The 13316-nt window shown below is 41.5% G+C and overlaps 1 protein-coding gene across 1 annotated transcript in view; it reads left to right on the top strand.

Annotated features, from left to right (window-relative positions):
* LOC107282382 (histone deacetylase 5) overlaps positions 1-12809 on the top strand; it is an 86280-nt gene extending 73471 nt beyond the window's left edge. The window contains exons 4-8 of the mRNA XM_015810152.1: positions 6524-6668; positions 7797-7914; positions 9634-9764; positions 11470-11601; positions 12775-12809. Coding sequence (XP_015665638.1) covers positions 6524-6668; positions 7797-7914; positions 9634-9764; positions 11470-11601; positions 12775-12809 — 561 coding nt within the window. The remainder of the gene's footprint in view (positions 1-6523; positions 6669-7796; positions 7915-9633; positions 9765-11469; positions 11602-12774) is intronic.
* Positions 12810-13316: the final 507 nt, after the last annotated feature.

Genomic DNA, 13316 nt, shown 5'->3' on the forward strand with positions numbered 1-13316 from the left:
CTCCTTCCGCCGCGCCCTAAAGACATGGCTCTTCCAACAAGCGGGATTGGCCTAGGGAATTTTTAGTGGGGTTTTAAGAGAAATTTTAATTTATATAGGCCATAGTAAATATTTCTTTTTAATTTGGTTTTAAATTAGGTATTTATTGTAGTATCTGTTTTATAAGGCTGTCAGCCGCCCTGAGTCCGGTAAGGAGAAGAACGGGATAAAAATTGAATAAAATAAATAAATAAATAAATAAATAAATAAATAAATAAATAAATAAATAAAAGTGGCCTCATGTGGGAGGCCATTCGACATCTTTTGGAGATAAGGGCCATAGAACCTGTGCCGGTCGGTCAACAGGGGCGGGGATTTTACTCCATCCTCTTCGTGGTCCCCAAAGCCTCGGGAGGGTGGAGGGCGATTTTAGACCTCAAAGGTCTGAATTCCCATATTGTATACCGAAAATTCAAGATGCAGACTCTTCAGTCCATCTTGGGCAGCGTAAAGAACGGAGACTTCCTGATGTCCATAGACCTCACGGAAGCGTATCTCCACATCCCCATCCTCCCCGCCCACCGGCAGTTCCTCAGGTTCTATTACGCGGGCCATCACTACCAATACAGAGCCCTTCCCTTTGGCCTTTCATCAGCTCCAAGGGTGTTTACCAAAGTCCTGGCGGTGCTAGCCGCACATTTTTTATTGGTACTGGTGCGCGTCCAGTGTTATCTGGAGACATTCTCATCCAGTCGTCCTCCCTTCAAACCACCCGGTCGGACCTGACATTGTCGATCAAGGTCCTTCAGGAGCATGGGTTCTCGGTGAACTTTCAGAAAAGTCAAACTGTTCCCTCCACCCGTCTATTATACCTGGGTACCGTCATAGACACAGTCAGTTGCCAGGTATACCTGTCCCAGGAGCGTCGGGACAGCATCCGGGCCTTGGCCCTCAGGGTAAGCAGGGAACGTGTGGTGACATTGGCCCTTCTCTCCCAACTCTTGGGAAAGATGGTCTTGTGCATCACGATAGTACCTTGGGCCAGACTGCATTCCAGGAACCTCAATGGTTCCTCCTTCCCTTCCAAAGGTTGGGCACCAGTTCCTCCAACCAATGGGTAAGGGTTCCCTCTCAGACCCTCCGGTCCCTCCAGTGGTGGTCCTTGCCAGTGGTAGCCAGAGGGTCCTCTTTCAAGGAACCCACTCGGCTGATGCTCACGACAGACACCAGTCTGTTCGGCCGGGGAGCACACCTTCAGTCGCAGTTGGCTTAGGGACAATGGTCCCGAGCAGACCTGAAACACAACATGAACTGGTTGGAATTCAGAGCCATAAGCTTGGCTCTCTGCCACTTCCACAACAGAGTTGCGAGGCAACACGTGCTAGTCCTCACAGACAATGTGGCGGCAAAGGCCCACGTGAACCGGCAAGGGGGTACCCGATCCAGGTCCCTCATCGTCGAGGCCCAGTTATTGGGCTCCTGGGCAGAGACTAACCTGGCCTCCCTCAGAGCTGAGCACATCTCAGGGGAGGCAAACAGGCAAGCACACTTTCTAAGCAGGACGACTGTGGATCACTCCGAATGGCACCTGCACCCAGACCTCATCGCCGAAGTATCACAGAGGTTCCGACTACCAGTCGTAGACTTGTTCGCTTCGCCGATGAATTCCCAACTCCCGAGATTCTTCTCCCGGTTCCCGGCCCCAGGAGCGGAGAGAGCGGATGCTCTCCAAAATCCATGGCCGGGGGGCCTGCTTTACGCGCTTCCCCCTCTGTCCCTATTCCGGCGGTGTCATCCGCAAGATGCTGCAGGAGCGGGCGGTGGTTATACTCGTGGCCCGTATTGGCCACGGAGACCATGGTTTGCCGACCTCGTGAATCTCTCCAATTCTCCCCCATGGAGAATTCTCCCGGATCATGTGTCTCTCAGCCAGGGAACTCTGCAACACCCAGAACCCCAGTGGCTACAATTAGCTGCCTGGCACTTGAATGCCGGATCTTGACACGGGAATCATACTCGCCCGGCATGATTTCCATGATTCAGGTCTCCCGACGGCCGGCAACAAATCGCATCTATGAATCCACATGGGGGGACTTTTGCAATTGGTGCGAGAGACGGCATCTAGCTATCTTGGACATGACAATCCCGAGCATCCTGGAATACTTACTCGAAGATCTCGATAAGGGGTTGGTGCCTAACACCATCCACAGGCAGGTCACGGCCCTGTCCACTCTACCTATCTGTGCCAATTCAGTTCCTTTGGCCCAGCATCCCAGGATACGCTCCTTTCTCAAGAGCGCTACCAACACAAAACCTTCCGTAGTACATAGGTATCCTTCTTAGGAATTGCCCCAGGTCCTACGGGCCCTCACCAAACCGCTGTTTGAGCCTATCAGAACCTGTGCCCTGAGGTCCTTGTCCCTCAAGGTGGCTTTCCTGGTCGCCATCATGTCGGCCAGGCGCATCTCTGAGCTCGCGGCACTGTTGGTCAGGGAGGATCTCTGTGCCTTCCACCAAAACCGGGTGATCCTTCGTTTGGACCCTACCTTCATCCCGAAAGTCAACAGCCCTTTTCATCAAGCACAGAAGATTGTTTTGCCGGATTTTTGCTCTAATCCGTCTCATGACTTGGAATGGCAGTGGCACGCACTGGACATCCGCAGGGCATTGCGACACTATATCAAGAGAACAGTGTCCTTTCGCAAGTCTGAAGCCCTCTTCATCTCCTTTCACCAGGCCTCCAGGGGGCAGAAGGTGTCTGCCTCAACCATAGGCAGGTGGATCAGGACTTGCATTGCAGAGGCATACCAGTTGCATTCCCTGCCAGCTGCATGTCATGTCATGGCACATTCTACTCGCAGCGCTGCGACCTCTGCGGCATGGGCCACACAGGCTTCCATCGAGGAGGTTTGCAGGGCTGCGATATGGTCTTCGCCTTCCCCATTTGTGAGGCACTACAAGATAGACCAGTTTGCATCTGCGGATGCCTCCTTTGGAAGGAGGGTCCTTCAGCAGGTGGTTTCTGGGGATGTGGCTCCAGTCTTTTCTGTTCCCTCCCCCATTGGGACGGTGAGGCTTTGGCATGTCCCATTGGTAGATTCTCCATCTCCTGTGCTGGAGAAGGGGCATTGTCTTACCTGAACGTCTTTTCTCAGCACGGATATAGAGAATCCACTCCCTCCCTGTAAGGCCGTCAGGCCAGTGTTAGGGGTCTGGGAGCCAACACGTTGGACTGTCGTCAGCTGTTTTCGCCCTTGTCAAGACTGGGTGTGTCCTAGCCCAGGACAGGCGTGGCAAGTTTGGCTGACCTGGTCTGAATGGGCAGGAAGACAGAGCTAACCCATTGGTGGATTCTCCATCTCCGTGCTGAAAAAAGGCGTTCAGGTAAGACAACGCCCCTTTTATTTTGATCACTCATGCATGCATCTCCAGATTTTGCTTCAATAGCAATGATAAAAACTATATAGGTAATGTTATTTGATGGTGTTCAAATAACCCACAGGGTGGGTCTCCTTGGGGTGCCGTCGGCCAGACAGTGCCGGCTGGCGACCCCAAGGGGGAGGGCCTTCTCTGTGGGAGCTCCCACCCTCTGGAATGAGCTGCCCCCAGAGATCAGGGTGATCCCTGATCTCCCTTCCTTCCGCCGCGCCCTCAAGACATGGCTATTCCAACAAGCGGGACTGGCCTAGGGCAATTTTTAGAGGGGTTTTTAATCATATTTTAATTAGACAACATTTAAATATTTCTTTTTAACTAATTTTAATTTTGTAATTGTTATTGATGTATTTTTAAACTGATTGTCAGCCGCCCTGAGTCCGCAAGGAGAAGGGCGGGATATAAATTCAATAAATAAATTCAATAAATAAATATTGTATTTTAGAATCTTCCTGTCCTTGAAAATATGGATTACTATCAGTATGAATCACTCATACCCACTTCATACTTTTAAAGGCACTTCGAGAAACAGACTACCATGTCCCTTATTTTAATAGCTTGCAACCTAATCAAGCTATTACTTACACTGGCCTCATTCATATTTAATGCATGTCTTTTCAGCTACCTTCCATTGTGAATATGAAGAGGAAATTGTTCCAAGTTTTCAATAAACTTATTTTTATATTTGAACTGGGATAAAACATTTTCACTGTACTTTATGATTCTGGCTTGTTCAAATAAACTGGTGGGTTCATATATTAGAGTATAAGCTATGTTATCACTTGATACGTGTATGAATCAAATAAACGAGTTACAACTAATAACAGGCTTGTCAGAAGATGAGAGAGTAGGTTCATTCAGTAGTAACAATTCAGTGTTATATCTGAACATAATGTTGCATTTAATGATCAGGATTTTTTTTTATATGAACATTTTTGTTTTACAAATTGTAGTACCTATAAATGCTATCAGCCACTGTTTAAATCAGTATTTTGCAGCTTTTTATCTTAACTATTATCCCAAACTTCCTTATTCCACTTTTTATTTATTTATAGCTTTTGCTTAAAAAAATATTTAGTTAAATCCATAGTTTATAGTTTTTACTTACAGTGATACACATCTTCAATTTTGAATTATACATACCAGGTTCTTTCATAGACCTGGAAATTTTCAACAGGATTTTCTCCATATTTTTTGTGTTTTCAGAAATAATAATTATTGGGATTAAAAATCAGAAGTAGAAAAAGGGATCTGTTTATATTATAAAACTGAGCCCAACTTCTAGTATCTTCACAATTCTTCATGTTTTTTTAATTTTGTTTTGTTTTGTTTTTGAGGGGAGAAGATACTGTAGAAATGGTTTGCATTGCTGTCTTTGGATTATTTTTCAACTTCCTATTTATTTATAATGTTATATGTCTGTCCACCTTAAGCAATTCTGGGCTATTCACAATAACTTCCTAGTTCAGCCAGAAGTCCTGGAATTTGATGGTAATCTCCTATCTAAATACTATCAAGATCAGAAGCTAATTATAAAGAGGCCAAATATGGCCAGATGCTTTTATTTTCCAATATCATTCTACATCACATCCCCCTACAAAAATCCTTTCTTCTTGGTTTTGATTTTCTTCTGAAGGTATCAGTATAGACAATAGAACCTAGGTTGGCAAGTAGTTTTCAGGGATGATGTTTGTGTTCATTCCTAATTCCATCACCCTTTTTGCAGCTACCCATAAAATAAATGAAAGTCTGGGAAATAATGTTATTTTGTTATCTAATTGAAGTTTCTGACTTTTAAAGCTATATTTTTAGAATGCTTTTGGTGTCTTATCAAACCTAAATTTATTTTTGTGTCGTTACCATAATACAATTAAACGGTGACAACAGATTTTATCCAGACGAGGAAAGAACAGCTTAGAGAATGGAAAGAGGAAGGGCATGGGCTTTGGTAGAAATATGTTACATAAGCATAAATACACAAATGAAAAATTTACATTGTGGACAGCATAGGCCAGTGGTGGCGAACCTATGGCACGTGTGCCAGAGACAGCACTCGGAGCCCTCTCTGTGGGCACGGGCCATCGCCCCAGCCCCGCCTCCCCCCACAGCCCCCTTCTCACCAGCAGCCCCCCCCCCGGGAGAGTCACCCTCAGGTATGGCCCACATGGAGCAGTGCAGCCAAGCACATGGCAGCAGGGACAAGACTCCACCCTCACGCCCCATCGCATGTAGATGATGCTGCAGGGCGCGAACGGAGGGCATGGCCGCCATGACGCTGCTGGGCCGCCTGGGCGATCTGCTACAGCAGGTCATGGAAGTGGTGGGTGGTCTGGCAGGTGGGGCGGGGATGGAGCAGGGGCAGGGGCAGGGGCTGGGCGGTTTTGGGGCACTAGGTCTCTAAAAGGTTCGCCCTTACTGGCATAGGCATACAGAGCCCAAGCTTGATTTTTGCTTAGTAAGGGAGCTAATCACAAAAATAATAAGAAAGAAGCATAATTCCCGTAAAAAAAAGGTTGTAACAGCTGACAGGCCATAAAACACTAAGTGAGAACAACATAAAAGAGAAACCATCAGTCAATAAGATCAAGAGAAATCTGAATTACTACAGAATGCAAATATGCTCTGCAAAAGCAATATAAAAGCAAACATGGACCTCTTGAAGGATATTGCAAAGCACTAGCATTACTATTTTTTTGCATAATCTTTTATCATATTTCAAATGCTAGAGAAGCAGGAGGCAGGAGCTCAGATGATCTACTGAGTAACAGAAATGTTTTCTATATGAAAATAGGAGTTCCATGGTAGTTTTATTAGTGGAAACTTCTAGATGGCTAAAATCCTGTAGAAAGAGCCTTAGTTAATAACTTTCCTATCACTCAGAACTTTTTTTAAAGCAACAATTACTGGAAGAGAGAAATTATTAATGGGTGAAAACAATCTTAATTCACTTTTCCAGCTTTGATGTTATAATCTGTGTTTGAAATATGGCACACAGTGACCTGAAAATGTATGTCTGGATTTTATATGTGACATCTATGCATAATGTAAGCTCAAGCACATACACAATTGCCTTTGGTGGTGTTGACTCTCTCCCTGTTCTTTTTTATAGCAACAGCAAGAGATGTTGGCAGCAAAGCGTCAACAAGAACTAGAGCAACAGCGTAAACGAGAACAACAGCGACAAGAAGAGCTGGAGAAGCAGCGTCTGGAGCAGCAGTTACTCATCTTACGCAACAAGGAGAAGAGCAAAGAAAGTAATAAGTTTTAATTGCATTGCACTGCATTTATTGGAATGATATCCTGTTTGTATTTCAAGGACTGGAAGAAACAACTAGAGAGTGTTAGAGGATTATATTCTCCTATTCCCAAAATATCATATAGAGAAGCATATTTGAAAACAATCTGCATGGACCTAAACCCACTCAAATAATTAAAATTGTCCTCACAAGTATATTGGCAATATAAAGATGTAAATAAATTGTTGAATTTGGCTTTCAACCCAAGGTTAGACTTCTTTGTCATGGCACTTCCTTTCAGATTGTAGAATTTAAATATATATATATATATTTAAATGGAGAATCTTTGCAAATTAATTTTCAGATTCTTCATAAATCTGCAAACTTTGGGAGTTATTTTTTGAACAAAGATGAACAATCATTTTCCCTTTGAAGATTAAATGAGACAATGTATGGTGAGTTGAGCACCCATGGTTGTACATGTAGTCAATGTTTATTGAAGCAGGCAGGTATAGTACCGTACATAAATTCATTTCTGTACATATACTTTTTTTTCACACTGGATGGACAGATTTACCACTTTTCTCCAGCATGACTAGGCTCTTTACAGTTTACCAACAGTTATCTGTGTCAACAGCAGCATGGGGATGGGTTGAATTGAGAGATCTCAATGGCAAACCTCAGGGGACATGCCCTGATTTGGGATTGTATAACATGTTTAAAGAAATAAAATTTGAGGCATTTCTGGATGTTATACTGTGTCTGGCTTGGCTCTTCAATTGATGCTGTAACCTCCACCTCATAATAAATGAATAAAGAATGATTAAAAAAATTCAGTAAATGTAACTCTGTGATGGAATTCTTCAGGAATATGTGAAGGTTGATGTGATTAAAATTCTTGCCAGTGTGCTTAGGAAAAGTGGATTCCCCCCCCCCCTTTTGTAAGCTTGATTGATGCTGGGTTTTAAAAATAGGTTGTTAGCCTGGAATACAAGATGAGAAAAGTAGTGTCCCTGAACACATTTCACTGGCATACTTGTGAGAATTGAAGGTCGCATATTTGCATAGCCCCAGGTTAGGGAAGGGAGATAACATCTCAACTTGCCTTTAATGTTTTCTACCAGTGTTTTTCTATAATTTTTAAAGGTGCTATTGCAAGCACTGAAGTGAAGCTGAAACTTCAAGAGTTCCTTCTCAGCAAGTCAAAAGAGCCAACTACAGTGGGTGGCTTGAATCATTCCCTCTCCCAGCATCCAAAATGCTGGTAAGTCTTTCCTTTATCTTTAGGACAGGGTTTCTCAGTCTTGGCAACCTTAACTTTAAGCATGCTGGCTACAGAATTCTGGAAGTTGAAATCCACATATCTTAATGTTGCCAAGATTGAGAAACCCTACTCTAGGATTTTCATCTAAGTCTGATTTAGGACAGGCTGTACACAGAGTTGAGTTTCAGTTATGGAATAAATACTTCAGTCACAAACATGCAAGATCTATACAGCCAGTGTGCAACTGATATTTGCTCCTGTATATCCAGCAATAGGAACAATAGGAATATGTCTTCATTTTCAAGGACTCAATTTTCTCTAAATTTAAATCTTCAGCAATAATTATGTTTACATAATTATATTATGATGGGAAGTAATTCATTCATTCATTTTGCTCAAAATAGCAATTTCACAGTTCCCTCACCAGTATGCCAGCTTGTGTGTTTCTGTGTGTGTATATGTTTGTGTCTGTGCATGCAAAAGCAAATTCTATTTTTGGATAATGAATCGTGGGGGAACTGGAAGCGTGAGACAGTTTCTCCTTCCTTTTCTGTTCACAACAATAGTACATCTTTGTCTAATTTGTATAGCATCTGGTCAAATCCATTTCTCAAGGAAACGAGCAGTTTTACTGGAAATATCACTAAATCCTTTCCAGTCTTACCCAGTTAAGCCTATACTTATTTTCATGCTTCTACTATCAAGTAGCTGTCAGAATTTTTTCTTTGAATTTCTGCTTTACAGAAAAGGCCATAGACAGAAGACTGAATTTGGTATAGTGGTCTAAGCTTTAATGACAAATGGATACAATATGTTGCTCGATGAAATGGTATTAATATTGATCAAATAACCAGTTAAATTTTGGGTTGAAGATCAGTATTACTATACTAAATCAGTGATCATTCTCCAGCCAAAAGGAGAAATGGAGAAGATAAAGATTACTGTGATCTTCCTTCCAATCTTCCTTTTTCCTTCATTCTTTACAAATTTAAGAATCATGGTACCATTTTCAACTCATACTGGTAGGGTTAATGAGCATTCTGATATTACAGAATTCTTTCATCAAAGCTGAATGGAAAGGTAGAAGAATTTCAGGCTATTCAGAAAAAAACAAGGCTGAAGAAATGAATGATAACTGAATCCATCTGTACTAGTGGCCTTTGACTACTGAATATACTCGGGTGCCGTTTTCATTCAATGAAATTTAAAGAAATGTCAAATAACTATAAATTAAAAATGCAATCCAATACGAATGGAGAAAGCAGAAGGATACTTTCGGAAGAAGCAGAGGTAGTCTTTGCTTAGCTACCACAATTGTATGAGTAATTCCGTTGCTAAGCACAATGGTCACTATGTAGAAAATCATTGGCTTATAATTTTACTTCCACATTCTTCATTATCTCTGTTGCAAAGTGCACAAATGATGACCATGTGATTGTGGGATGCTGCAACTCATAAATTTGAAGATTGATTACAAAGCTGTTTTTTTACACTGTTGGAGGTTCGAATGTTTGCTAAATGAAACAGTTAGTAAGCGAGGACTACTTGTATGCTAATTAGTGTACAAACATCTATCTTGATTTAAATCTTGATGACTGTGGAATTATTGGTTTTTCTTTGTAAGCTACCCAGAGTCAGTCACCAAAGTGAGTTGGGCAGCTATATAAATTTTCTTAATAAATACATAAATCTGGACATATTTTTTTCTGATTTGTGCAGGGGGGCTCATCATACCTCATTGGACCAGAGTTCCCCTCCCCAGACAGGCAGCCCGGGAACACCAGCCTCTTGCAAACTACCTTTACTTGGCACTTATGATAGCAGAGATGACTTTCCACTCCGGAAAACTGGTTAGTAAAGATCTATAGCTGAAGAATAAACAAAAGGGGAGAGGGTCAATTTGCATGGCTTTTCTGCAACTTAAATGTACTAGCTTGTAGAGACAATGGGCTGGTGCTGACAGAGCGAAGGAAACAAAAATTGATTAAATCTGATTAAATCAGATTACAAATTAGAAAGGAATATTAATTACAAGTATGTTATAAAATACTGCATTTTACAATGTGAAAAACCCAACTTCTGACTGAAAATCAAGCTCACATACTAAATCCTCATTCTGCTAAAATATTATGACATGAATTCTAAATTTACAGTAGAGCACTGGATAAATGTACTATAAAGACTGGCTTCACAAACAGCCTATTTTTAGATGCAATCATTGCTCCCTTGCAAGAAATCAGCTGTTTAGATGCTAATTGTGTAACAGCTCAGCTGTTTTTTGCAAAAAAAATTTTTTACAGTCAAACTGTGTGAAAAAAAACCAGCCCAGCAGCTAAGTAAAATCAGGACATTTTAGGAACATAGGAAGTTGCCTTATGCCAAGTCTGACTGTTTGTCTTCCTAACCTAGTGACTGGCAGCATGTATCTAAGGACTTAAGTCAGTAAAGAATCTTGTTCATCACCTCTTCAACTTTTTGACTGGAGAAGCTATTAACTATATCAAGTGGTTCTCCCCATTGTTCTCCCCACCTCCAGTCTGTTAGGTATATTTTGTGGTTATTCGAACCTTGCCAACTCCTTGGTTACAAGTAAAAAATATATAGTTTGAAAGAATTAAGATCTTGAAAAGGTGATGCAGAGAAACTAGCCAATTTCTGAGTTATAGTCTCTAAAATGATAGGATCTGAATAAAAGGTAGTAGTCTGTTTGGCATTGTCTGATTGAATATATACTTTCAAAGGACATGTAGAAATGGTGTTTAGCGAAACCATGGAATTTGCAGCTATCAGATGGTATGATGGTCAGTAAGTTTTCAAAGGGGACTGAACAAATTTATGAAAGATCAGCAGCTATCCATGGCTGCTAGTCCTAGTGGCTATTTACTACTTCCTTAATCCCAGATAGCTGCTAGCACTAGGGGAAGACAACAACTCTCCTGTCTTTGTTTATGAATGCATCTACATAGCTATGGACGGACTAAATGAATCATAAGCTTGATCAAGCGGGACTCCACTTATGCTTTTATAAAGACATAGAAGCTGAATAGAAAAAGTTGTCTATGTAGAATATCTTCCAGATTTCATGGAGCAAAATAATCTAAATTGGCATCCTGGGTGGAGGTGGAGGGTTTTATCAGGCAGAAGAGGATAAATAAGTGAGAATAAGCTGCATCCACCTACACAGGTCCTATCAGTGCTGGATATCTGTGTTGCTAAAAAAAGAATAATAATAATATGTCTTCTGCTCAGATTCTTTATTTCTTAATGGAGTCATCCTGAATCCAGATATGGACTTTAACCTTTAACTGTACTGGCTGGCATTTGCTAGAACTAGAAGACATTGTGTTGGGAATGAGTGTTTTATTGTTATGTTTCAGAAATGCAGAATAAATATATTTATAAAAAAGCTCAGTCTTTCTTGAAGCAATATGATTGATCTGGTAAATGTAGATGCAGTTAGCTTCTTCTCCTCGCCACAATTTGCTTCCTTGCCTAAGTCTGTCTATTTCATACTGACCACCTTAATTTTCATTCTTGCCTCCCTCTTCCTTTCAGCCTCAGAACCCAATTTAAAAGTGCGCTCACGATTAAAACAGAAGGTGGCAGAGAGAAGAAGCAGTCCTCTGTTGCGGAGGAAAGATGGGACAGTCATCAGCACCTTCAAAAAACGAGCAATTGAAATCACAGGTAAGAGAACATTAGCCCAGCTATGTGCAAGTATCATTTGCTTTTTTTAAAAAAGTGGATGAAACATTTCATTCCTCAGTCCTCTCCCCGAGTATATCAAGAAGGGAGAAAAAAGACTGATTAAAAACTAAAACTGTACACTGGTATACTCCATGTACTACAAAGTGGCTGATGAAACAGGATACTGGAGTCAAAACATTGCAATTGAAGAAGAAATTTGGCAAAATAGATAAAACAATCATTTGTTGAAATGTAATTGTAAAGCCATGTTTTCCTAAAGAAAAAACCACTGTATATAGAGAGCCCTGTACAATTTTCCCTCACTTTCCTCTCTCTTTTCTGCTTGAAAGATGGAGCTTTCTGTTTTAAACTACATTCATTGATCAGTGATAGCTTAGCTGAGAGCACTCTGCTCAAATTATGTTGTGATCACATGAAACCATGTTTTTATTTTAAACATTAATTGGTGAGAAAGCTAGAATCAAATTTGAATTAATTTTTCAGATAATTAAAATATTTTTTGTTTGTTTGGCTAGTTCAGTTTATTTTTCTGCCATTTTATTTTATTTTTCACTTTATGGATTTCTACAGGAATATTAGAGATATTAATGAGACTTAAAAACAAATTATATTAACCATGGCTAAATTCCCATACTGTGTCATGCATCCAGTCCTTGGTCTCCCTGACAAACCTGCTATCAAATTCCAACAAAACACTAACTAATACTAAGTAAATTTTATTACTTATACATAATTGCATCGTGAATTTGTATATGATTAGAATTTTGGTCAAAAGGGAGCACAATAACTCAGGCCAGAGAATATGAATGTTATGAGAATTATAGCATTTCTTTTTTAAAAACATGAAAGAGGAAGAAATGTCTGAATATTTTTAGTTTAATCCTGACCCAATAGTATGATAACATCAATAAAGTGATAATTATTCAAAGACTTCTCCAGTACAGGAGATGGAGAATCCACCAATGGGTTTTCTCTGTCTGGCTGCTCTTGAGACCAAGTAGCCAAACACGCTCCCTGATGCTAGGAGACCCAGTCTTGACTTGGTCTCAAGCTCTTGAAGATGTGTCAGGTTTGGCTCTCAGGTTTTAGAGATCTTCAATTCAATTAGCAGGTCAGAGATCCATTGTTGAATTCTCCTTGCCTTATTTTTAGTATTTGTGCATCCCCTAATTAGTGATTCCATTTAAAAAAAAATTTCTCTCCAAACGTTTTCCCCCAGGAACGCTGGGATCAGCGCAGCCTCAAATTGGCTGATTTGAGGCTTTTTTTGGGGGGGGAGTACTTCTCCGTTCATTTCCCCAGGGCTCTGGGGGGGAGGAGGAAAATTCCTTGCCAGTTCGCCCGTCGGCTTTCCTGCGCAGCACTCAGCGCTGCAGCCACAATCACCCTCAGGGCTCACCTTCATCCTCGACACCTCCGGAGGCCGTTTCTAACGGCCCGAAAGTCGCAGCCGCCATTTTGGATGGCTGCCGAACTCACAGGCTTAACGGAGGTTCCCTTTGTCGTCAAAGTCAGATTCTGCAGGCAAGTAATTTGGCCTTTTCTAAGTATTTGAGACAAGGGCTTGAGGAATCTCAACATATCCTGGCCAAGCCTAGGAAGCTACAACTAAGTTCACCGCGGCCGCCATTTTGAGCGCGCCATGCGGCCAGCCTTGTAAACTCACATCAGCCAGATTGAGGGCTGAAGGCCTC

The sequence above is a fragment of the Protobothrops mucrosquamatus genome, unplaced genomic scaffold (assembly GCF_001527695.2).
Source record: "Protobothrops mucrosquamatus isolate PMUCROS unplaced genomic scaffold, P.Mucros_1.0 scaffold7, whole genome shotgun sequence".
Classification (NCBI taxonomy): Eukaryota; Metazoa; Chordata; class Lepidosauria; order Squamata; family Viperidae; genus Protobothrops; species Protobothrops mucrosquamatus.